This window comes from Trichoderma breve (genome assembly GCF_028502605.1).
Source record: "Trichoderma breve strain T069 chromosome 7 map unlocalized scaffold00007, whole genome shotgun sequence".
NCBI lineage: Eukaryota > Fungi > Ascomycota > Sordariomycetes > Hypocreales > Hypocreaceae > Trichoderma > Trichoderma breve.
This window is the reverse complement of record NW_026611593.1, coordinates 516,349-541,303: the sequence shown is the minus strand read 5'-3', so window position 1 is coordinate 541,303 and position 24,955 is coordinate 516,349. Positions and strand designations below refer to the sequence as shown.

Genomic DNA, 24,955 nt, shown 5'->3' with positions numbered 1-24,955 from the left:
GGAAAAGAAGCAGAAGAGCCGGCTCGATGCAGAGGGCAGCTCAGGTCCGTCGCACACGAAGTTGGTTGCGCGTGCTAGCAGGCAATATTAATACTAGTCTTGCAGTCCACGCCTAGCCTGTTTGTGTAGTGTCGGCTGCGCCTCGTGCTTCTAGAAAGTCGAGCCTCGTGCGGTCGCAACACTCACGTTTTTTCTCGTCGCTCGGCCTGAGATTTCGGCGATGCAGGCAGCCGTCGAGGAAACGTGCAGCCGCGGCTCGTGTTGCTTGTCCAAGTCGCAATCTAGTCGAAACCAGTGCAATGCGATGCGAGGCGATGAGAGGCAATCCAAGTCAAGTCCAGTCAGTCACTTAGCCTAGATATGGTAGACAGAACGGTGGCGCAATCGCGGGATGAATCAATCAATGGATTTGAATCTACAGGCGCTCAAAGCAAAAAAAGATTTCAATGATATCAAGGGGACGGACAAAAATGGTTGGATGGCGCCGGGTGAAGCGGCTGGAGCAGATGCGGACTGGATGGGGGAAAAGAATTCCTTTACTGGACAAAACGCCTTTTACCAAGTTGTGGGTGGGAGGGAGAGAAAAAGAAGAAGGGACCAATCCCATGCATGCATGTACTGTACACTCGTGGGCGTCTGGTTGCACGAGCAAGGTACACGCAGGTACACGCACGCCCATGTACCACCCGACAGTACCAATGGGAGACCCTCGCTTCACTCCCAGGTGCCTTGTACAACCCCCAAGCAGGTACCCAACAGCGCCAGGTGAGACAGCCCGGGCAAAAAGAAGAAAAATATGGACAGAAACAGGGAGCCGCCGCCACGGCCATTACGAGCAATTGAGGGCCTCGTACAGGTACTTGTCGTCGTCTGCAGTAAGCCTGGCCTGGGAGCAAACCTGTGGCCTGTTGCAACTTGAGAGAGCCTGAGCAGCCGGGGCTCCAGGTGGGCTACAGGGGGCCGCAGAGGGGGCGCTGGTGGGCTACAGTGGGGGCGGCCAGCGACCAAGCGCTATCCATAGGCCCGCAAGCCCTGGAGCAGAGCGCCCAGAGGTCCCAATGGGGCGCTGCGCAACGGCCAAGGGAGGGGCATGGCAGCAAGGGTTCCATGCTGCCTTTCCATTGACGAGAATTAGATCCAACAACTGTGTTGCATCTTGCTTTTTTCTCGGTTGCGTATTTACTCATCAGCATGACGTCTGGCTGAGTTACAATCTTCACGGCCTTGTTCCCGGCCAGCTGGTAACAGTATAATAAGGTACATGCAGATGACAAGCGCCTGTACCCACAGAACTCGCATGTACCAGTACCAAAGATTGGTATCTACATGTATCAGGCACAATGAGGCAATCTTCAATGACATATAATACTGGGACCTTGTATTTATAGAAGCACACAGTTCATGTACGATACGAGTAGGCGGTACATACGATCATCATATCACCAAATCAATTATCAAATCCTTGTGTTGTGCCTGGGGGCCCAAGTGTGCTCAGCGCCGGCCTGCGCCGGCGAGGCTGAAATCATGGCACCAGTGTTACCTCGTTGGGCACCCATTTCCTCTTATTTCACATCACTTCATTTCCCTTACTTCACACCATTCTACTTTTCCTATTACAGTTTTACATACCGTGCATGCAATAGAAGAGAGAGAGAAAACTGGCTCCCCCCTTACTTTTGACATGACTAGATGGTCCCGTTTTAGCAGATATTGACTCGAGTTCTTGTGTTAGTGCACATCTGCGGGCACAGAGAGCCAGACGGATAGACAGACCCCAAAGCCTGATATATCCATCCGATTTGATGTTAGAATTACCTGCTTTTGGAGAGCGACGTTAAATTAGACTTTTTGTAAAGATAGAATGCTTCTTTTTACCACTTGATACCTAATACATGAATCAGCGTAAACTTCCCAATGCTCTTCTGTTCTCAACGTAAACCCAGCTGCTTGCAAAATCCCTAGCGGCCATCAGCTACTCCACCACCCCTGTCTGCATGCTTCTATTTAGCGCCACCCATCACAGGCCTCCCGATGGTGAAACGCAGAGTCTTCCAGGCCATTGAACAAGGAGTTGCGCTACCGGCAACTTATCGATTGCGCCAGAGCATTGCTCCTTGTTTCAACTCTATTCGCTTCTTCCTTTGAATCGCAGGACAATGCGGAGTAATACAGCAAGTCGATGTTGACTATCATGTCACTCTCATATTTCCTCTCAAATAGACAATACCCCCGCTCAACATGGTGGCATGTGCTGAAACATTAAAAGTCATGGGAAAATTCGAGCTTAATAAATTGATGGCTGCTCCGACTATGTAATATATGTAACGGCAAAGGCCGAAAACGCCTGTGTAAATGTCCTAGCCCAACCGGCTTGGAAAGAATAAAAATTACTACCAACGCCAAACACCATCTTAAACTTCCCAAGCTGTAGTCCGACCGTGATGATGATGAAGCCAAAACGCCATATCCGCTCTCGCCAAGGGAGCAGTTTGGCGCAAACATCTTGTCACATATCGTCCAAATTCCTTTCAACATCCAACTGGTTGGAGTTGCTACTATGGATCGAGTGATATTCTGCTTAGAGCGGAAGCAGAGATCTGGCGTATCAAGTTAGAAGATAAAATCGTTTGAAGAGGGCATCGCCGTAATCAAGGTGACTGGCAAAAGCCCGCCCCATTCCCCGAGCGGGAACAGAGTAATGGTTGCTCAGTACTGAACCGTGCATAGGAGAATAGAACGACTCGTCGTGCGATATCGGGTTCTCAACAGATGCGGTCCAACGAAACAGGTCCAAAGAAACAAGAGACTTTTTGAATCCTCGCCGCAATCGGCGAGATGCTATCGTTAGATATCAGGGGTAGGTTGCAATCTTTAAAGAGATAGAGAAGAGGAAATGCAACAGAAAAACGCTGGCGAATGCGAGCCACATGCAGAAAAAACAGGTGCGGAGAGGAAGAGGCGCAGGAGCAACGTGACAAGGAGCAACAACCAAGTTAAATCTGTCCTTTAATGTCCACTTTCCGGAAAGCCGACGCTCTAGAGTTCTCAAAGAGGTTATTGGCTTTACCGGTCAGGAACGCAATGTACTCTGTGCGGTCTTCAAGAAGATGTTGCCCCTGGTAATCAATAATGAACTGAGCAGCATCAGCATCTGATTCGAACCCGAGTTCCTCAGTGATGAAGCGCAGCTTGACGTCAGGTTTGTATCTAGCGGCAAAAGTTAGCGGTGAAACCAGACCAAGGGGATTGCTGATCACGACTCACCCTTTACAAATATTGCACAGAGCTGCAAGGCGCTCCCTGGCGACAAACATATCCATGAGATATGCACCCATGTTGGGTGTGTCAAGATATAGCTGGAAAAACTTGTGGTAGTTGCCCAGTGCCAGCGCCGACCGCACGTCGAGCGCGTGCTTGATGGGCTTCTCTTCCTTCTCCGCTGCTGTTAGATCTGCCAGGGTGTCGTTCAGGCCGGTGCGGTTGGCCGTGTGAATGAAATAGAGAATACGATACGCCTTGAACTCAATGGGGTTTCCCTTCAGGCCCATTGCATACAACGATCGCAACTGGGTCTGGCACTGATTATACTCACCGATGTCCCCCTTCTCCAAGGCAATCCGGGCATGAATTTCATAGACGGAAACAGTAAACTCGTTCTTGATGCGCTGCACGGTAAGATCTTGACGCATAGATTTAAACTGGTCGCAGATGTACGAATAGTTGCTCTCCTTTCGCCACTTCTTCTTCAACAAATCTAACGTTTGACGGAGAACTCTCTCGGGTCGCACATTGGACGGAATAGGGGGGGCAGTGAGGCGGAGATACTTCTTTTCAAGGGTTTCAGAGGTGCCGACGATGGGGCCGGATGATGGCGGAGTTGGGCTAAGCGACGCTACGTTGGCCGCCTTGTATTCGTTTTCGAAACGGCGCTTTCGCTTGTTGGCTTCTTTCTGGAACTTACTGTCATCGAGGGCTACCCGCTTGTCGGGGGAATACGAAATGCGATCCTCGAGGGATCGGCCTGAGTTAGTAGAGTGCCAAGGCGGCACGGATGCATCATTGTTTGGAAAATCATTCGACTTGCGCTTTCTGGGATTGAAAGAGTCGTCGGCATATATCGGCGTGGTCAACGAGGTATGGCGAAGCTTAAGTAGTGCCTCACGGTCAGCTCTCACCAAGGCTTGGGGCAGAGGCATATTATCCCAATCAATAGTGTAGAGCGAGTTGTTCTCTTTAGCACTGCCGATTGTGTCTTTCAGCTTGGCCTCAAGCTCCGCGCGAGAGACAGAGGCGTCGTCGTTTTCGGGATGAAAAGACCGCTGGACATATCGTCGGACTGATTCCGGCCACTCGGTCTTGGCTCCCTTGGGCTGTTCTACAGGTGCTGATGGAGATGCATTTGTCGTAGTTCCGGGAGTAGAGGCCTGGCTCTGAGCTGGACTTGATGCGTACGGGATGTATGGCGGTGGCGGAGGTGCAGCATACGGACTGAAGCCCTGTCGCACCTGAACTGGAATAAAGGCAGGGTCTGCAGAAGATGTTAGACACTTGGAGGTTCCAGAAACCGCTGCGAGACGAAAGAAAGACTTACTGGGTGGATAGCCGTATGCAGGTGGCGGAGCGTGTTGAGAAACAACGCCTGGCGGATGCTGGGTGGTCGGCCAGCCTGACATGGTGAAGGCGGCTGAAGGTGTGAACTGGAGTTAGTTTTACGAGATGGATCGACAGATCAAGAGCAGATGGAGAGCCCGGCAATAGTTTGGACGGCGGGTTGATAAGATCTTGATCGCGATGCTTGGGCGAGATCAGGAGGCAACGGGCGAGGTTGGGCTGTGACAAGGGAAAATGTGCGTCAGAGAAAGTCCCGTGATCAGGCAATCACGGTTAAGTTCCGGCTATTTTCAAGGGAATATGGGCTGGAAAGAGGTGGAGGATGCTTCCGGCCAATAGTGGGGCCTCCTGGAGCTGCACAGCAGGTACGTACCTCGACCAAGTCGCATGCCTCATCTTCTATCCTCTATCAACGGTAGCGCAACCTTGCTTCATCGTTATCCTCGCTATAGACTCACCAATAACCGGAATTTGTCTTCTATCCAGATTCTGTAGACGTGCAGACTCAGACTGTTTGTTATTGATCATCTAAATTTCCAGCAAGAACGCATTTTATTCCGTCATCCAGCCTTCATTCATTGCGCTTCCTTCGGCACGTGCTATTCAACGCATCCATCCCAGGCCGATTCAATTTATTGAGGGCTGGCTCTTTGCCACTGCCGTATGACGAATGTTCCTGAAGCATATTGATCTGACTACTGCACTGCGGCCTTCGTATCTTCCGGATGAAGTACTGCTCTTTGTCCAGGACAATGTTGGCTTGTACGAAGGGTGAGTCTCTTGGGTCTGGAAGCGGGGCTGTTTGAGGGCTGGATGTTGATGAGACGGCTTAGGAAGTTTAAGCTCCCGAACCAGCAGAATGGCCAGGTGTATCTGACATCTCATCGCATCTGCTATGTTGACAAGGATGAGCCAAGGAAGTACTCCGCCGCGTTGAACCTGAAGGAGGTGGATCGGTATGAGTTCTATGCCGGGTTCCTCAAGTCATCGGCCAAGATCACCATTGTTCCCAAGCCTTTAAAGCGATCAACGCTCCATAACCGCGTTGTGTCCAACACGGGAGTCAACTCAAGAGGGAGCACGCCATCTCCCGCACCGTCGGACAATGCTTACACTCCCCCGTCCGGACCTCCGTCAATAACGGCCGCAACCTGGGTCTGCACCATTTGCAGCTTCTCAAACCCGGTCCCTTCCAATTTTGATCCGACGACAGCAAATGCCCACACTCCTCTTCCTCCATGCCTGGCATGCGGGATCAAACCAACGCTATCGCAGGTGCTGAAGGCGGCTATCAGCACCGCAAGCAACCGTCCAGCAGCCACCGCAAATACCAGCCAGAGTGGAATTTCGAGCCAGGAGACTTCATCAACAACCACCCCGCAATCAAGCGACCTTTTGACTTTTGATACTCGTATTGGCAGTGGTCAAGGAAAACCTGATACTTCGGTGTCGTTCCATTGCCCTCGATGCACTTTCTCAAATCACCCTTCGCTTCTATCTTGCGAGATGTGCGGAGCTCCTTTACTCTCGCAAAACATACCTTCTTCCATCTCTAGCTCCGAGTATATTAGGACACAGTCCCCGGGTCCAGTCAAGGATAGCAACAGCAAAACAAGCCAGAGTAGCACAGACTTTGCAGAGAGTGTCAAGATATCATTCCGAGGTGGCGGAGAAAAAATCTTTTACGAACGACTAAAGAGTGCCATGACGCAGCGGAAATGGCTGCTGCAAGATGCACCTCCCGCTCCAAAGAGCAACCGCGCGATGGATGACAGCTCCGGCAGTGGTTCACCAAGCACCCCTGTTCAGAAGACGAAGACAGCGGGCATTGCTGGGCTCGAGCAACTAGGCTTGAACATGCGCAAGAATAACGAAATCCTGATCGGCAGTGCATTCGAAGACCTCGAAGCACTGATGGCCTCTGCAAAGGAGGTAGTGGCTTTGGCAGAGAGATTTGCACAGCAGGTCAACGGGGCCAGTGGTGATGTCACATCAAAGGACAATAGCATACTGGCCGAATCCGCCCATCAGCTGGGCTTAATCACGACCAAGGACATTGTCGGCGGTGGCAGCTCCGAGTCACTCTACTTCTCTGAGCTGGCCCGCAACTTGGCAGAGTTCCTAACAGACGACTCAAGGGGCGTTCTCAAGCGGGCTGGCGGCATCCTCACGCTAGTCGAGCTATGGGCAATGTTCAACCGAGCGCGCGGCGGCGTAGAGCTCGTGAGCCCGATGGACTTTGAGAAAGCGGCGCAGATGTGGGAAGGCCTCAAGCTGCCCGTGCGGCTGCGCAAGTTCCGGAGCGGCGTCATGGTGGTGCAGGCCCGGGACCGCACCGACGACGCCACCATCAAGTCGATCCTGGCCTGGCTGCAGGACCTGCACGAGTTCCCGCCCGACCGGGACGTTGCATGGGATTGGCGAGAGTTTGGGCGCGGTGTCACGGCGCAGGAGGCCGCGGAGAGGTTTGGATGGAGTCTCGGCGTGGCGGAGGAGGAGCTGCTCATGGCCGAGGAGCACGGGGCCCTGTGTCGCGAGGAGGGGCTTGAGGGACTCAAGTTTTGGAAGAATTACATTGGCAGTACTGATCCGGCATTGCTGCAGAAGAAGGAGGCGCAGGAACAGGCCGACGCACTGATACAGCGTTTGAAGGAGACCGGGTTGATTGGTTGATATAGACATAGCTGGGCGGCTTGGATTGATTGCTAGAGAAAACGAGTTACATGAAGTCTACGATTTGAGAATAATAGTTTACATGGATACACCTTTTTTTTTTCTTTTACATTCTCAGAGTTGGGATTGTTTGTGAATCATGCACACGCGGCATAGATACCTGAGCGTCTTGATTCTCAAACAAAGATAGTGTACATCAGCAGCCTAGCGACGGCATTTTACCGCCTCATGCCATATGGATATCAAAGAAAAATAAGAGATGATGATAAAAAAGAGACACCGAAACTCCCCAAAAGGCCCCCTTGTCTTTTTTATCAAACTTCGTGAGCGTGTAAAGGGGACCCCCTCATCCCAAAAAAGCGACGTGAAATTCCCCCCTCGTCCTCGTACTCCCAGTTTGTGGAAAAAAACAAAGCGCATAAAAGATGTGGCGAAGCAGTTTTTGAGGGCTGATAAGATACAACGCCGATTGATGAAGGAGGAGAAAAAAATGAAGAGAGAGATGATTTTTGACGACGATGATGGAGTTTATACCACCACGTGCGTCGACATGTGTTCCACCGCCTCCTTTATCGAGCGGAGCATTCGCTGGTTGACACAAAAGGGACATCGCAGCGGTCTGTCGTGAGTAGCAATGGGGACTTCAGAGTGAATTGGCGTGAGAGTGAGATCAGGGGCCATGTCTTGGCCCGGCGTGGTGTAGCGAGTATCTGACGGGGCGCGAGCACTCGGCGTAGACACCATGGCCTGCTGCTGCTGAAGCCCAGCAGCTCTCTCAGCACGCTCGCGCTCTTCGCGCACAGCAGCGGCCTGTTCCTCGGCCGCTTGCTCTTCCTGCTGAAGCTGTCGAAGGGCGTTCTGAAGCACCACTTCGGGGTCGTCCTCAGCATAGAGCGGCTGCTGGTCGGGCTGAGGCTGGGCAAGAGTGGGCTCGACGGGGGTCAGAGACGGGAGCGGAGCGGCATGAGCATTGGCCAGGCGGCGGATGATCTCGTCACGGACCAGGGCGCAGGTGTTGAGGCTCGACTCGACGCCCACGACGCGCAGGACCTGCTCGCGGATGGCGGCAGGGCTCGTGTCGCTGGCAATGGCCATGAAGCGCGGCACGCAGTCGGCCAGGTAGTCAATGTCGTCGGCCGGGTTGATGCCGCCGTCACCGTGGCGTCGCTGGCGACGGATGAGCAGCCCATAGCGCTTCTTGAAGCGGTGAATCCATCCCGGCGAGAACTCGGGCGGGCTCTCCTCCTTGTAGCGCGGCAGCTGGCTAAAGATGCTCTTCGCTTTCTCGCCCAGCTCCTCGTTGGTGGGCTGGCGGCCCGCGGCCTGGACCTGCTGGTACCACAGCAGCACCAGCTTCTCGACGTCGGGCCAGTTGCCAAAGCGCAGGCGCGAGCCCGACAGCTGCGGGTTGTCGCCGTCGAGGCGCGAGTACTTGGGCGACAGCGAGTGCGAGACGGTGGACTGGCTGATCTGCTGGCCGTACTGGCTGAAGAACCACTCGATGCAGGCCTTGTGCGAGGGCCGGATCGTCTGCGTGTTGGCCCAGCGGCGGAGGGCGCGGCGCTGGTCCAGCGTCAGCGAGTGCCGCTCCTTGGGCGCCGACACGGACGGCGAGATGTCGCTGCCGTCCACCAGCGAGTCTGTCGCGGCCATGTTCGTCCAAATTGCAATCGTTGTATCCGATGGATGCAGGATTCTTTCGGTTTAGGAGATGGTGCATGCGCCATAAAAGCAGGGCGGGGCGCGCTCACCAGCCTTCAGGGCTTTTCTGGCGCCCAGATGCCGCTCACGTGACCGCCTGCCGCCCATCTAAGACTCTTAACATTGCACATTGGCTACACGATGCCTGCAGGACGGCTGGAATGCGAAATGCGTGATAGGCTGGCCTTGCTGTCGCCCTGCATCTGATCATGGCGAGTGGCTGCATGGCCAATTCACGGGTTATGCGATTTGCGCGTCTTCCATTGCAGTAACGGTGCTTGGACGCTTTGTATACGAGTAGAGGCGCTGGTATGCTTATATCCGGCTGCCCGTCGATCAAACAAGGCTCCTAGCATGAGGCCGGCCGGACGCTAGGATATAAAATTAAAAGGGCCCGTTCCTGGAGTTCGATTATTGAATTTCTCTTTATCATCTTATGATGGATAGGTTGCATCAAGACATTTCGAGCTTATTGCTGTGACGCATCTAACGAAGCTTTGATGCAATCAACCTCGAGTGTCTGTCTATTTGCATGTTGACAATGGGTCCATCGTATTTACTTCATATCCGTAATTTTTAAGTTGATGCTCAATGTTTAAATGACCCGTACGTGATACAGAGAACTACATCTTTTCACCGGGCTACCATATCCACCACTGCTTCATCTTGGCAGTGCACTGTATTTGCTGCTTCTACATGCGCAGCCTGATCGATGTAACTGCCCTTGCATGTACGGCTCAGTGAAACTGCCACGCATGACCAAGTTCATTGCCGTTATTGTTATACATGAAAGAAGTGCTACAATAATTCTGTAAGAAAATGCTGGCAATTCGTCGTAATCATCGTCTCGCAATTGCATAGCCAGTTCACGACTATTGCACTGTCTTCGCATTCAATAATACCATGGAGAGCCAAAGCGCCGAACTACAAACGGTATTTCCCTAATAGCATATCCAGTCCATATACACTCGCCGCAAGCAATCAATTTGCTCAATTTTAGAAAATCATATACGCAAAGTTCACCTCAAAGACATCAAAGGCCAAGGTAATGGATATGGCGGAGGAAGTGATAACACCAGACTACGCCGGCTCAACAGTCATTGGTATCGCCTCGCCCTTCACTATAACGCACTGCAGCTCAACATAGGCTGTGCAAAGGACACATCTTCAAGCCGTCAAACGTAGGTGCGATCAATAAGTGCACTGGCCGTGTCGGGGAGAGTAAATCGCATCGTTTTTTCTATCTCGAGACACATTCGCTCTCTGGGCATCTATTATGTACAAGACAACAATACACTATCCCCCTCCATGCTGGTCGTTTTCGAGTTTCGCCATTTAGTGCTTCTTGTCCTGCTCCTCAAGGAATTTCCTGTTATTCCGTTAGCCGATTGCGCCTCCAAGTCGCAGCTGATAGTATATAACGCACTTGATGAAGTCGGCCTCGTCAGAGCTGGAGGCGTTGATCGGGGGAGTGGCAACAGCATTCGCAGGCTTCTTGGGGCCGGAAGCAGCATAGTAGGCACCGCCGAAGAGGGTAGCCAACCAGCCCATGGCAAGCTGTGAAGTTGATTTTCAAGTCAGAGAGCTGGAACCAGAGAGCTAGAGAGTGCGACTTTTTCTTTCGCCGGCAAGACATACGTAGTGGCCGCCGATCTGTCGACCAGCAATAGTGTAGGTAGCGACACCAGCCATTTTGACCTCGGGATATGCGTCGAAAGGGTGGACGGGAGGAACGGGCGGGAATCAATGGATTGCTGGAGAGTTGAGGATCGTTGAAACGACTTTGCCGCAAAAACGGAGACTTGCAATTGTGCCTGGAATTGCAGGCCCCGGCAATCCGGCTATTCCCCGGCCGAGCTTGTTGCGCAGTGGATGCCCAACCCAGAGGTACCGCTTCGCTAGTCGACGTCACTGTACCGGCTTAGCCATGTTAGCTTTGCGGGAGTTCCTGGTAGCCGTGAGCTACGGATCTTACTGCTGCCGGAATTGGTACTGACGTTGGCATTCTCCATCCTTCATTCAATTCATAAGGTATCAACCAACGCGGGCATTTGGTTTCCCTCGACATTCTTTCGCCTTTCTCATTCTTGCATCTCTTCATTCACTAGAGCGCCATCATGGGTTGGTGGGGGAAATCAAATGATTCAAAGCCTGAGCAGCAGCAGCAGCAAGAGGCGCCGAAGGAACATGTCTTCGATCCCCAGCTTCCCAAGGCTGAGAAGTTGCCCAGGGGACTGCAGAAGATTGTAGACAAGGCCGACAAGGATGAGAGTTTCTTTGACAGCATAAAGGAGGGACGGTAATTGCTACCTGTGCCCATTTACAGGCATGGAGATGCTAAGATCAATCATCGCAGGGCTCCCGACACTACAGAGAGCAACTTGCGATATGCCGCGTATGCGACTCGACTTCGAACCATTCTCCTGTCCGCCCATCGATATGTCGCCTATACTTCAGATATTGGCGAATCTTTCCGGCCCGTTGCGCATCCAAACCTCGTTCGCACTGCCTACGGAATCTCATGGCTCTACATTCTTGGCGATGTCTCTCATGAGGGTTACCGCGCCTACTGGCAGAACCAGCGGATCCTGAACCCCCAGGTCCTGCTCAACTCTCACCAGCAAAGACTTTCCGGCCTCCCTGAGAAGGAGACGCGCAACATTGCCCCAGGTGTGGTCCCTCCATTGGAGGACTATCGAACCGTCATGGTGCAGCGAGCCATCTTCCAGAGCGTCGCCAGTATGGGATTGCCCGCATTCACCATCCACAGCATGGTCAAGTACTCGGGAAAGGCAATGAAGAATGTCAAAAATGCCACCCTCAGAACATGGGGCCCCATTGGACTGGGCCTGTCTGTGGTTCCATTCCTGCCCAGCCTCTTTGACAAGCCGGTCGAGGACGCCGTGGAGTGGGCATTCCACAAGGGCTTTGAACAGTTTGGAGGCAAGGCGTATGTTGGGGATTTACCGGCTACCGGCCGAGAGAAGCTCATCAACAAGGACCCCAAGATTAAGGAGGAATAGCTGGGATGTGCTGGTTGTGAATATGGATGGGATAGGGCGTTTGCGGCGTATCAAGGTGCTCTCCACTCTTGGACCTTTGGAGCACATTAGATGATTTTTTGTAAAACCACAATACAGTACAATACAATTCAATACACCATTACTTTTTTTAATCTCTCTCATATATTTACTGATTAATATTCTTGTTAGTACAATGCTCCATCTCCTCGTTGACTTATTTCAGTGACCATCTTACACATGTAAGCTCAAATCACGGCACAAATCGGTGGGGCTTCCGGATGACCCCGCGATGCGAACTCGACCCTGCAGCAGCCTTATTTGCGCCTCATCTCATCTCGTGCTCATCTCATCTTGTCCCCTGTCGCTTGGCGAATCATTTGTCAAATTCCCTTCCGTATTGCATATCCGGGCTCATCATCAGACTTACAAACAGCGTCGTCGCTAGTGTCCCGGAGCACAGCGAGCACAGCGCACGGGCTTCAGTGCGTGGTCGCTAATTTAGCAGACGGTTATAGGGGTTTCCAGACGCTTCCTTGCCACGTTTGGTCAGCCGACTGGAGACGCCGTCAGCCGCGCCGGATTGCTTGCCTTTGTTCGCAAGGTGACGACATTTGCTCTGCCTGAACAGCACATAAGTTGGATTAGCAAGACTGCAGCGACATATTTATTTTGTTTATATCATTCACGTTGCCCAAGATGGCGTCAGGTTCGGATTCCGACGCTCCAGAAACGAGCTACATCATGAAGGACAAGGAAGACGCCAGCCTGGTCGGCAAACACTGCCAGTACGAATACTGCAATCAGCTTGATTTCCTCCCCTTTTTCTGCCAGTCCTGCACCAAGACTTTCTGCCTGGATCACCGCTCAGAGTCCGCTCACAAGTGCACAAACCCGGGAGCATGGGCGGAACGTAAACGACAGGCACAGCTGGCAAAGCCCTCCATCGGCCAAGGGAGGACGCTGCGGGATAAGATCTCAGAGAAGCCTTGCGCGTCGCCAACTTGCGAGACAACCATCGGCACTTCGCTAGTGCCAGGCGTTCACTGCGAAACATGTAATCGGGATTACTGTCTAAAGCACCGCTTCAAGGATGACCACAACTGCAAGAACTTGACACCAATCGGGGCGCGGCCTATCCAGATCGACGTTGCCCAGAGGACGAAATCCGCGTTGGACAGGCTTCGAGCATGGGGAACGGCCAAGAAGGAGCAGGCTGGCAGAGCGCTGCCAAAGCCTAAGCCCAGCTCAGCTGCAGCGCGAATGGTCGCCGTCAACAGCCTGAAGAAAACCGCAAAGGGAGACGACAAGTTGGCTCCGGAGAAGCGCATCTACGTCTACGTTGAGGCCGAGGCCGAGACGGCAAAGGCCAAGTTTCCTAAGGGAGAGTTCTACTATTCCAAGGATTGGGTAGTCGGCCGTGTACTGGACGCGGCAGCAAAGAGCCTACAGGTGCAAAACGTCAACAACCAGAGCTCGGATGAGAGAGACAAGCTACGGGTGTTCCATGTCGAAGGAGGAAGGGTCCTTGATTACAGCGAGAAGGTTGGGGCGTCGATACAGAGCGGGAATACCTTGGTGTTGCTGAGGGGCGTTGGTGCGCCTGCGGACTTGATTGAGGTTTAACGAAAGACATTGGATTGAGAAGACATACACAAGAGGTAATATGGGCGTTTTGAATAGGTTCTTGCTTCTAGCAGGTTGAGGCATTGGGGACAAAAGAAGTCGGCGAGCTTAGCGGCATATCATAGAGTACTTGCATTGTTGACTTTGGCATCATATTACATTATACATTAATATCATTTCTAAGCAATCACAGAATTTACTCAAGACAATTTCATCAAAGTCAATTATTTCGACACATCATCTCATCGTGAATTACTATCAGAGGCACCTGTTTCTTTGACGAACAGCTGCCGTTACAAATCAATATTAAGCTCTAGGGTGGCGGCAAACGCTCATGGCAATAGCTTAAACAGTGCACGTGATCCCGCGTACACTTTCGCGTCAATGACGACATGTGACTTCTGACCAAAACTCGACTTCGCATCACCGATTCGCGTATGGGAAGACATGCCTCCATATGTGCCACGCAAAAGATTGAGAGCCTCTGGGCCTGAAGATACGGTCACAGCTGATAAAGGCTCTAGTGAGGCAAGTCCCAGAGCCGGTGCGCGAAAGAGGACGCTGTACGACGATCTCGACTCTTCACACACGCCCGGAGGCTCAGATTCACTCCTGCAAGGCCTTGACGGAGCCAGTGATAGCGACAGCCCACTCTCTTCGTTGTCCGACAGCGATTTTGAAGATGTTCCTCTTGCCAAGCGGCAGAAAACAGAGGATGTCGGTGAGGATGACGAAGACGATGACGACATTGAGTTTGAGGATGTGGAAGCCCCTCCCCAGTTCACATTTGAGCCAGATGCTCCAGTACCGTCCGGCGATCTGGAGTTGACGCTGAATCGGGACACTCGAATATCTCTGACGAATCAATTCGGCGACAAAAAGGGTCCCTCAAAGCGAGAGCGGATAGTCCGGAATGCGACGCACTGCGTTCACATAATGTGTCTTCTGTGGCACAATGCCGTTCGGAATTCGTGGATATGTGATGCTGAAGTTCAGGCAATCATGGTTTCTCATATCCCTCCCAGGCTCTGGGATGAGGTAGATCGCTGGAGACGAAACAGTGGCCTAGATCCTCAGCCGCCACCCAAGAAGACGACTGCAACAAAGAAGAGAGGCGCGAAGCAAGAGTCTCGGGATTGGGGTGGATCGGCCAAGCGGCTGGAAGAGGGAGCTATTGATATGAGCCACGGCGATCCTTTGTTTCGATTTATGAAATCGCTGGTCGCCTGGTGGAAACAACGATTTCGGGTCTCGGCTCCTGGTCTCCGGAAATGGGGCTACATGTCGTTGGAGCGCCTCGATAGACTCACAAAAGCATACAAGGGCAACGAATCAGATTACGAAGCATTTGGCGAGCGATTAGAGGGCATAGAGGATTTCCGGCAGTGCGCCACCGACTGCAGAGGGAGCAGAGATGTTGGAGCTCAACTGTTTACTGCACTACTTCGAGGCTTGGGTATCGATGCTCGGATGGTTGCTAGCTTGCAACCACTAGGATTTGGATGGAACAAACTGGAGGACGCAGATGCAGAAGATGAAGAAAATGAACAAGGCACTCCAATGAAGACCACTAATAAGAAGAAGACTACGGGAAAGAAGGCAGAGAGAGACACAGCTAAAAAAAAAGGGAAGGAGAAGGCAAGAGTCAACAAGACTCTTGCTCGGTCACGTTCTGCTCGTTCTATTACACAATCGGCCGCTCCCACCACTGAAGATTCTGAAGACGATTTGGAACTCGAATTTAAGGATACAGATGACGAATCCATCGACATGAATCTTGCCACCGCAGTCAAGCCATTGGATAAAAAATTCGACAAGGACTTGGAGTTCCCACATTATTGGACCGAGATTCTATCACCAGCCACTAAAAAATATCTTTCAGTCGACCCCATTGTGAAGGGGACAATCGCTGTCAACCGGGATCTCGTTGAAACATTTGAGCCTCGCGGTGCCAAAGCTGACAGAGCTAGACAAGTCATAGCCTATGTCGTAGGCTATTCACGAGACGGAACCGCCAAAGATGTCACGGTGAGATACCTGAAGCGACAAGTTCTTCCAGGGCGAAGCAAGGGCTCGAGAATGCCGCTTGTGAAGATCCCGGTCTATGACCGCCATGGCAAGGTTAAGCGCTACGAAATGCTTGATTGGTTCAAGTCCGCCATGTCTGGGTACAGGCGAGGAGGCAAGAACCATCCTTTGACAGAAGTTGACCAACAAGAAGACGTTACGGACCTCAAGCCAGCAAAGGCTGAGAAGAAAGAAGTCAAGGAAGGCGAAGAGACGCTACAGTACTACAAGCAATCCAAGGAATTTGCTTTGGAGAGGCACCTGAAACGCGAGGAAGCGCTGAGACCTGGCGCCGAACCAGTCAAGGTTTTCAAGAACAAAGGAAAGGGTGGCAAAGTGGACGAAGAAGACGTATACCTCCGATCCGATGTCGTCCTTGTCAAAAGCGCAGAAACCTGGCACAAGCAAGGCCGAGCTCCAATTGCTGGCGAAGAGCCCCTGAAGAGAGTTCCATACCGGGCTGCCACTCTCAATCGGAAGAGGGAGATTTTGGAAACAGAGGCCATGACCGGGCAAAAGGTACTCCAAGGATTATACAGCTTTGACCAGACTGATTGGATTATACCGCCGCCCATCAAGGACGGCATCATTCCCAAAAACGAATACGGGTACGTCATGTCATGTATAGAATCACATATTGAGGACTGACACATTGGTATAGGAATATCGATCTATTTGCGGAACACATGTGCCCAAAAGGCGCAGTACACGTACCCTTTAGAGGTGTAGTCAAAGTCTGCAAGAGACTCGGAATCGACTACGCAGAGGCCGTGGTGGACTTTGAGTTTGGCCACCGGATGGCTGTCCCCGTCATCCAGGGAGTCGTTATCGCGAAAGAGCATCACGATAGAGTGATGGTAGAGCTAGAGAAAGACGAAGCGGAGCGTGTGAGAAAAGAAGATGAGAAGCGGCGCAAGGCAGCACTGGGTAAGTGGCGCAAGTTTCTTATGGGCATGCGCATCGTGGAGAGGATTCGGCAAGAATATGGCGAGATCGACGAGAGTGTTTCAGTCTTTAGTCACTCCCGTGGGGGGGTCCAGGCCAGCGAGGCGGCCAAGGTTCATGACGAAGAAATGGCTGGAGGATTTCTGCCTGAAGGTTACGAAGAAGACGGTGAAGACCACCGGGCGCATGAGACATCGAGCTTTTTCCCCGCTCTCGAGGAAGACGACCAGGGCGGTGATGGAGACCTTATCATGGAAGATGGACGCGATGAGAGTGAGGCGGAAGCGAATGCTCCAGACGCGGAAACTCAATCAGAGACTGCGGCACCAAGAGCTCGTAAGCCACGAGCAACACGGCGAAGGCAGCAAGCCATTGATAGCGAGGACGACGAGGAAGATGAAGATGGCGACTAGGAGGATGGGAAGGTGTAATGATACATGGGATGGATATTCTGCATGAGATGAATGATGAATGAGTCTTTGTCTGGCTATTTACTTGGACAATTGGAAACATGGCGGTGTCTTGCCGGAGACAATCCTCCGCTTATATCGGACAGTTAATTGGTGGCGTGGCACATCTTGAATGAACAAACTTAGATTACCTGAATAGGAAGAAGGCTATTTCTGCCTGGAAAAGACATATCGGAGCTTGTTATTGTACATGGATACCTGGTTGAGGTTATATGAGAAGTTTGGGGCTTTTTTTCATCGGGCACAGGTAGGGCGAATGCTGTCCACGCTGTATGAAATCAGTCCATACAAGGCTACTGCATGGCGCCAGGTACCAACTAACCTTACCAATGTTTACTTACCTGTACTCAGTATAGCAGGTTACTGATGCTTACCAAGTACATAGAAAGCCGAGTCGGTTTATTGAGAGTCTGACGGCAGCGATGAATCAAATCCCGATTCTGGCAATTTTGCCGATTGCCTTGTGCCGGTCGATCAGCAGCTAACACGGAGTACAAACATACACTGAACTGATTTGAACTGAACTGACAAGGGGAGCCTGCCAGCTGAAAATGATCCAAGACAGGGAGTGCTGCAGCATCGGTACCTGTGCGAGTACATCCCTGGACGTCATCCAGATTGCTCTCCAATGTGGTGCAACCTGAGCTGAACATAAGATGGCAGTAGCCAACAGCCGCATGCCCAGGTACTCGTTACCGCAGCCGCAGCTACAACACGCCACCGTCTCGCAGTATTTGTTACACTTGGACTTTAACGTCGGGCTATCAAGGGAACAATCTCCCGACACATAAATTGAATCAGGTGCCTCGCTCCCAACCTCGACTCTTAAACTCTGGCACTCTTTTACTCTTCTTTTCCACTGGGCCGTCACTGCGGGATCGCTTTACTTCACCTTTCTTTCCGTATCGACACTCGGCAGCGACCATCACTATCGTTACGGCCTGGATATTTTTATTTATCTTGTTTTCTACTGTACGTTCGTGCCCAAGATACGATACAGGTGGAACTCCCCCAGCTAGGATTGGAGTGGAGCGACTCCAACTGCCGGCACTACTGTACTTGACTAGGTGCGATAAGAGCAGTCGGAATAGCAACCAACGCTGTGCTTCTTATTCTGTGGATGATCGTCGGGAGCTCCGGTTCCAGCATTGATCTTCACATTTGGTACCTTGAGCGTTGGTCTCGCGGGTGCCTCTGATACAATTGTACGGCGATGCGTTTGTCGTTGGGCAGCCATCTCTCGTACATCTGACGAGGAAGGACTTCTTATTTAACCAGCGCTGCCAGCCAACATATTCATCTCCAGTACAAACATATCCAGCACACACATCTCGCTTAGTGCCCTCACGGCGCTCTTTCACATTTGATTAATTTCTATAATCTACAAACCCTCTGGGCATCGCAATTGGCTATCGTTCCTCGTCGAAAACCTTCTCCCTACCGGTTGGCATATTTCACCTTGTGCTTCTAATGACATCTTTCTAATCTTTGGTGAGTTGTTGCCTTTGTTCATCGTGCTTCACTGCTGGGCCCCGGGGGGAATTAATCATCATCATCTTCTTCTTATTCTCCTACTTTTTATTATTCTATTTACTATTTCTTCTCTCCCCTGGTGACTGGTGCTTCCGAGGAAATGTGTACACTGTACCGAATCTTTCCGAGATGTGCCTGGCCTTTCAACTCAAAGCCATTTCCTTGATACTACACCTTGGCCGCTGAGACATGGCTATATGAATTGATAACCATCAATAAACCCGTCATCTACGACCATTCAGCTCCCTACGCTCTAGCGAATAGCTGATGGGGAACTACAGTGTGGTGCTCTCCCTACTTTGAGATATCAAGTAAACAAGTCGTGTCCACTGGCCACATTGCCATTGCCCTCTAACTACAACTGGCCTGTGAAAGTGGGCAAAAGTGTCTAACAAACAGCCTTTATAGACGAAAACTACTTTTACTTTCCAGCACAACAGTATCCAAGCTGCTTCCCAGAGTTCAATGGATCAGTTTCCGTTTGGCAGCATGGATTCCAAGCCCCCTGATCAGGAAGCCAAGAATGCCTGCCTGCAGAAGCTCATGACGATTTTCCAAGACATTTGCCCCGAGTACTTGAAAACGGTGGCAGAAAAATGGTATTATTGTGCTAATGACATAGCTGGGGACATTGTTGAGCAAGAGCACTCGGGATCTAAATACCCAAGACGAAAGAAAAAGAAAGATGCTGAGCGGAATCGCCGCGAACCGAGGGACGTGATGCAAGATATGAGGGACATCAGGAGCAAATATGATGACGACACGAGAGAGGCAGCAACAGAACATAAGATACGCAGAATGTGAGCCAGACTCGACAAGCTGTCAACATTGCTGAGCAAACTTCTAACTGGCCCCTTAGGTACCAATTGCTACGAGAAGAATTTCCCCAGCATTCGCCTGTCGTCATTTCTAGGACCATGATACAGAACAGACAGAATTTGTTCTTGGCCTATCTAGCCCTCCAGGGCATGGCAGCACCCGGAGAAAAGGCGTCCTTTGAGCGTATGCGAGAGATATTCGACTTAAAGTCGTACGTCCCATACAAAAACGTACCCGGCGATCCAGATGATTCGATACGGCAAGAATTATACGAGTCTCGACTCTATTATGTTCATCAGGAATATCTGAAGTACGGCCAAAGATGTAAAGAAGCTGAGAAAAAGAATTTTGAGCATGCGAAGGAGCATGGGCTTTTGCGCGAATGCGAATGTTGCTTTGCAAACTTCCCATTGAATAGAATGGTTAGCTGCAGTGGCGAGCCCCGTCATGTAAGTGCCGAAAAAGAGTGTCGAGTCGCAATAAACTAACATCTTCAGCTCTTCTGTAAACAATGTCCTCGCAAACAGGCGGAGGAAACGATTGGACAATCCCGATACCAGATAACGTGTTTGTCTTTGGGGGGAGGATGCTCGGCGCCGTTTTCACTCACAGAGCGTGCGAAATTCCTAGACAAAGGCCTGGTCACTGCCCTCGAACGTATTGAACAGGATGCCGTGCTACGAGCCGCAAACATCGAAGGACTTGTTCAGTGTCCATTTTGCTCATTCGCGGCAATATGTGTCCCTGAGAAGGAGAATAGAGAGTTCCCTTGTCAGAATCCAGACTGCCTGGTCGTGAGCTGTAGATTATGCAGGGCCGAATCACATGTGCCGCTGTCGTGCGAGGAAGCTACCCAGAAGGCTGGCTTCTCAGCGCGACACGAGATAGAAGAGGCCATGTCTTCCGCCTTGATTCGAAAGTGCAACAAGTGTAAGGCACCTGCTCGTCTTTCTGCCTGGATAGGTCTTTCCGCCCTGGATAGCTAGCTAACCTTTTGTTTATTTAGGCAGCACGCCGTTTATCAAGACTCTGGGGTGCAACAAGGTGTCTTGCACGCGCTGCGGCAATGTTCAATGCGACGTATGCTCTAAAAATTGCGATTATAACCATTTCAAGGAAAATCAACCAAAACCACAAGCGGAAGCGACGGGATGCCCTCTATATGATAATGCTGAGCATCGTTACGCTCAAGAAGTTGATACTGCCGCGAAAGAAACGCGCGAACGATTAGTAAACGAACATCCACAGATTGACGCTCAGTATCTGGAGATACCGAGAGCACCGGCACCGCCTACGCCTCCGGCTTCGAACAAGAGGCATCGTGCGCCGATAGTCAGGATGTTTGAACAAAACTTGGTGCGAGTTGGACCACGCCAGTTGCCACCGAACGGGCTACAGAACATACAAGAGGACGCACCGCCAGTTGATGCCCAGAACGATGCCCAGAATGGTCATGAGGGTTCTCAAGATGGCTCTCAAGATGGCTCTGAAGACGACTGGGGAGACGACTCTCAAGAAGAAGATGCCTCTCAAGACGGCGACGACGATGAATCGGAGGTAGATTCACTAGACGCAGAGCAAGACGACTCAGAGGATGAATCGTCAGATGAGGATGAAAATCCTAAAAAGCGTCAAAAAAGAGAACCAGATGAAGAAGTGGCTGCCAGGAACCTTGAGATACCCCGAGCACCTCGACCGCACCTCGCCGTTCCGAACCCGGTTCCAAACCCGGTGCCGAACCCGATTCCAGCTCAACCCACCAACGATTTGACACAACAACAAGCCCGATTCGTCTTTCCCCATAGTGCAATCAATCAGACTGTAATTCCGCCGTGGCTCCGGGGGCAACAGCAGCAGTTTATTGCTCAGCAACGGCAAGTCAACGTTCAACACCAGCAACGGCAGCAACAGCAGCAACAGCAAGTTCAACAGCATATTCGACAGCAGCAGGCCGATGTTCGACAGGCCAATATTCAGCACGCTAATATTCAACAGGCCAATATTCAACAGCAGCAACAACAACAGAGTCAACAACAAGCCACTGCTCAGCAATTGCTGGCCCTGCAGCAAGAGCAGACCATGCCGCCGCAGTGGCTAGAGCAGAGAGAACAGGCAAATTTCCAGCGGATGCGCGCGCATCATCATGCACAGCTGCAGGCACAACAACTCCAGCAGATGCAGGCACAAGAGCAAGCACAGCAGAGGCACGCGGGAGCAGCGCAACGACAGCAGCATGCCTTGATGCAAGCACGGCGACAGGAACAACTGCAGCTGCTGGTTAGGGCTCAGGCTCAGTTTCATCAACAAGAACAACAGAGGGCACTGCAAACGGCACAGCTAATGGCACAGCAAGAGGCACAGCAAGAGGCACAGCAAGAGGCACAGCAGCGGCAGCAACAACGGCAAGCGCAAGAGCAGGCACCACAAGAGCAGGCACCGCAGCAGACACTGGGGGAGATACAGATGCAAGCACTCCGGCAAACACTCCGACAGGTACAGCAACCCTCGCCATGGGAAGCACTGGAGCAAGCGCTATTTGCTTCACACCACGAAACGCTTAGGCAGCTGTCACAACTGGATGTACAGCAGCTGGGACTTGGAGAGTATCAGTCACTCGACCGACTGGGAACACAGCAACACGCGCTCCCACAGCATCAAGAGCAGGGGCATTTCCCAAACTTGCAAGCACAGCAGCAGGTGCCGGCTGAGTATGGACTCGGTATGCCGCCTGCCATCGCCGAGGAGGGCGATTGGGGACAGCATCAGCACCACGGGCAATAGAATCTCCAAGGGGGTGATGGGAGAGGTCAACGACGCCAAGGACAACAGAATCTCCAAGGGGGTGATGGGAGAGGTCAACGACGCCAAGGACAACAGAATCTCCAAGGGGGTGATGGGATAGGTGATCAACGCCAAGGGCAACAGAATCCTAGGCAAGGCGATGGGAGAGGTGATCAACGCCAGGGACAACAGAATCCTGGGCAAGGCGATGGGAGAGGTGATCAACGCCAGGGACAACAGAATCCTGGGCAAGCAAGGCGGTTGGTTTGGTTACAGGGACAACAGAATCCTAGGCAAGGCGATGGGAGAGGTGATCGACGCCGCGCACGACATTAGGTTAGGCAAGGCGGTTGGTTTGGTTACCGGCCGCACCGCAGATGACAGAATTCCGAGGAATAGATGATATGTTGATAATAGTGTAGAATGTCAAATAGAAGCGGCGAGCGTTGGTTTAATATAGGGTTATACCCAGTGCTCTCTCAAATGATGGAATGTCTTTTTTTTTTTGATTGAAATCTGCTTAATATACCATGGCAACACTGTAGGTTTATCCATGAGGGTACTTGAGAATGGTTAAGGCTGCTAGTGGCTCGACGAAGTGCGCAACAAAAAGACTATCGCGAAGGCTGTAGTGATGGTTGAGTATAAGCGGCTTCCTTTGATCACACTTAAAACTACGAAAGCCATTACATTTTGTATAGATCATTTGGAATCAAGTTTGAAGAATGGATTAGCGATGGCATTTAGTAGATTTACCTATCGTCCTTTACCAAACATTTCATGCCACTTGCCCCTGCTGCCCGTGTTCTTGAGCGGGCCACCCGAGGTGACAGGAGTTTGAGGCGCCACGTCCAGCTCGACGGTTTCGCGGATGGTGGAGATGGCGGCCATGCCTTGGTCGGCCGTGGGTGAGAGCAGGATGACGGAGTTTGAGGTGTTTTTCTGGCGGAGGGAGTATGTCCTGTCGGGGGTTTTGAGGAGGGCTGATGACTCGGAGGATTCTAGGGTGAGGCTGGAAAGGCTGATGAGTACATGGGTTGAAGAGAGAAAAGTGTAGAAGGAGGAGAAGAAAAGAAGGGAATGACGAACACGGGAGCATTTTCCGATTCGAGAAGGCTTTCCAGTTCGGGAGGAAGCTCGATGAGGCGGTAGCCGGTGTCGTCTGGGCGGTGGTGGAGGGGGATTTTCTGGGTGGTCTGGGAGGAGCTGGACATGTTTGTTCGGTTTGTGTGCTGTTCTGTAACGGGCTGGCTGTGGAGCGCGTTGAATGGTGATTGATTATGAATATCGCCGATATGATTGATTACGAGAGAGGTAGGGACTGGGGGTTGAGTGAGATGGGGAGCGGGGGCCTAATAGAATGAGGTGCGAAGGGGGTTTAAAATTTCCGTGGGCCGGTGGTTGATTTTGTTTGGGATGGTGGATGAGATGAGGGGATGACGCAGTTGTATGTGAGTGTTGTATGTAAGTAATTGAGCGATTGAGTGATTGAATTGAGTAAGAAGGCGAGTTGCTGTATATACTGGATGATGATGAATGAGATGAGGCTGAAATGGATGGAGTTGGATGATGAATGAGAAAAAGCTGTCCCTCAAGGTACGGCGTTGGTTGTAGCCAATGATACGACGTCATGAGCAGTTGCTGTACCTCGTTGTACACCCGTCCTCTGCGCTAAAGAATCGCAGCGCCTGGGTCGCCAACTGGCGGGGTTCCTGGAGACAGCGGTACTCGCAAGGTACTCACTCGCACAGCAACTAACTTACGCGCCAAGGTCAGGTTCCAAGCTGAGCTCCAGCTTCGATAGCTCCCCTCAAATCTCACTAGCACGGCGTTCCAGCGGGGTCTTAGGGGGAGCTGCTCCGTTTCACAGGGCCTGTCTCATTATAAAACAGCGGGGGCGGTTGCTGGGGGGGGGGGGGGGGGGGGTTCAATCTCCAAGACAGAGCTCTGGGGGGGAGGTTCAGGGACGTGGGACGGCAATCTTTCAGCTTGCGAGTTTTGCAGGACATGCCCTGTGAAATGTTCCGAGAGAGGTGTCTATTTTCGAGCGGGCCAGGGATTGATTGATCCTTCATGTTTTCTCTTTCTCACCTTTTCTCACCACGTCTGTCTGCTGACTGTTTCTCTTACGATTATGTTCTCGGCTCTTGGCTGCAGTAAATATTAAGTACGAGTACGATGCTTCAATGCGACTGGTGCTATTAGCCGCCAGCTGCACTAGGTACAGGTACAGGTCATCATTGATGTGATCCATTGATTCTTAACGCCGGGCTGGACAAGGCAAGGCCCCTTGGTAAGTTCCATGATTTCGCAAGATTCCGGCCGTTGCCCACATTCATCTTATTTTCTCGTTTAAGCACCTATTGCGTATCTGCTAGGGGCACGGAGCAGCTCGCTTCTGGAACTTCTTTTTTTGTCTTTTTTCATGCTGTCTTTTACTTTTTGTTGTTTTATTTTATTTTATCCATGTTGTTTTATCTTTCTGCTCTTACAGGATTATTCAGTAATACACCCCCCAAAACTCAATTCTCCAAAACTCAAATCGACCGCTTCCAGGGCAACCAAAAAGAGGCGCCAGCCATTTTGCAGATCACCAACCCGACCCTGTGGATAGCTAACCGCCGCTGCTACTAATAGCAATCCATTTTGAATTTGCATCAAATTAATTTTTTCGACATCGGGTTTCCAACCGCCGGAAATCAAGCCACC

General features: G+C 51.5%; 9 protein-coding genes across 9 annotated transcripts; 5 read left to right on the top strand and 4 right to left on the bottom strand.

The window, feature by feature from the left end:
* Positions 1 to 2,993: 2,993 nt before the first annotated feature.
* Positions 2,994 to 4,673, bottom strand: T069G_10357 (SAC3/GANP family domain-containing protein; the record flags this gene model as incomplete). Its single annotated transcript, XM_056177567.1, has 4 exons — positions 2,994 to 3,207; positions 3,265 to 3,451; positions 3,593 to 4,528; positions 4,592 to 4,673. 4 exons carry the CDS (start codon positions 4,671 to 4,673, stop codon positions 2,994 to 2,996), a joined length of 1,419 nt encoding a protein of 472 aa, XP_056023857.1.
* Positions 4,674 to 5,281: 608 nt separating this feature from the next.
* On the top strand, positions 5,282 to 7,284 carry T069G_10356 (EAP30/Vps36 family domain-containing protein; the record flags this gene model as incomplete). The annotated part of the gene is made up of 5 exons (XM_056177566.1): positions 5,282 to 5,382; positions 5,445 to 5,796; positions 5,887 to 5,910; positions 5,968 to 6,446; positions 6,501 to 7,284. 5 exons carry the CDS (start codon positions 5,282 to 5,284, stop codon positions 7,282 to 7,284), a joined length of 1,740 nt encoding a protein of 579 aa, XP_056023856.1.
* Positions 7,285 to 7,812: 528 nt separating this feature from the next.
* Positions 7,813 to 8,937, bottom strand: T069G_10355 (tc5 transposase DNA-binding domain-containing protein; the record flags this gene model as incomplete). Its single annotated transcript, XM_056177565.1, has 1 exon — positions 7,813 to 8,937. One exon carries the CDS (start codon positions 8,935 to 8,937, stop codon positions 7,813 to 7,815), a length of 1,125 nt encoding a protein of 374 aa, XP_056023855.1.
* A 1,383-nt stretch (positions 8,938 to 10,320) lies between these two features.
* T069G_10354 (uncharacterized protein) lies at positions 10,321 to 10,677 on the bottom strand (the record flags this gene model as incomplete). Its single annotated transcript, XM_056177564.1, has 3 exons — positions 10,321 to 10,354; positions 10,412 to 10,542; positions 10,624 to 10,677. The coding sequence occupies 3 exons, from the start codon at positions 10,675 to 10,677 to the stop codon at positions 10,321 to 10,323; spliced, it is 219 nt and encodes a 72-aa protein (XP_056023854.1).
* Positions 10,678 to 11,102: 425 nt separating this feature from the next.
* On the top strand, positions 11,103 to 12,008 carry T069G_10353 (mitochondrial 18 KDa protein (MTP18) domain-containing protein; the record flags this gene model as incomplete). The annotated part of the gene is made up of 2 exons (XM_056177563.1): positions 11,103 to 11,284; positions 11,342 to 12,008. 2 exons carry the CDS (start codon positions 11,103 to 11,105, stop codon positions 12,006 to 12,008), a joined length of 849 nt encoding a protein of 282 aa, XP_056023853.1.
* A 696-nt stretch (positions 12,009 to 12,704) lies between these two features.
* T069G_10352 (AN1-like zinc finger domain-containing protein) lies at positions 12,705 to 13,631 on the top strand (the record flags this gene model as incomplete). Its single annotated transcript, XM_056177562.1, has 1 exon — positions 12,705 to 13,631. One exon carries the CDS (start codon positions 12,705 to 12,707, stop codon positions 13,629 to 13,631), a length of 927 nt encoding a protein of 308 aa, XP_056023852.1.
* A 447-nt stretch (positions 13,632 to 14,078) lies between these two features.
* T069G_10351 (rad4 beta-hairpin domain 3 domain-containing protein) lies at positions 14,079 to 17,056 on the top strand (the record flags this gene model as incomplete). The annotated part of the gene is made up of 4 exons (XM_056177561.1): positions 14,079 to 14,154; positions 14,236 to 15,659; positions 15,726 to 16,306; positions 16,360 to 17,056. The coding sequence occupies 4 exons, from the start codon at positions 14,079 to 14,081 to the stop codon at positions 17,054 to 17,056; spliced, it is 2,778 nt and encodes a 925-aa protein (XP_056023851.1).
* A 2,055-nt stretch (positions 17,057 to 19,111) lies between these two features.
* T069G_10350 (uncharacterized protein) lies at positions 19,112 to 22,246 on the top strand (the record flags this gene model as incomplete). Its single annotated transcript, XM_056177560.1, has 5 exons — positions 19,112 to 19,446; positions 19,506 to 19,914; positions 19,963 to 20,395; positions 20,472 to 21,742; positions 21,803 to 22,246. 5 exons carry the CDS (start codon positions 19,112 to 19,114, stop codon positions 22,244 to 22,246), a joined length of 2,892 nt encoding a protein of 963 aa, XP_056023850.1.
* A 756-nt stretch (positions 22,247 to 23,002) lies between these two features.
* Positions 23,003 to 23,460, bottom strand: T069G_10349 (sister chromatid cohesion protein dcc1 domain-containing protein; the record flags this gene model as incomplete). The annotated part of the gene is made up of 2 exons (XM_056177559.1): positions 23,003 to 23,258; positions 23,336 to 23,460. 2 exons carry the CDS (start codon positions 23,458 to 23,460, stop codon positions 23,003 to 23,005), a joined length of 381 nt encoding a protein of 126 aa, XP_056023849.1.
* Positions 23,461 to 24,955: the final 1,495 nt, after the last annotated feature.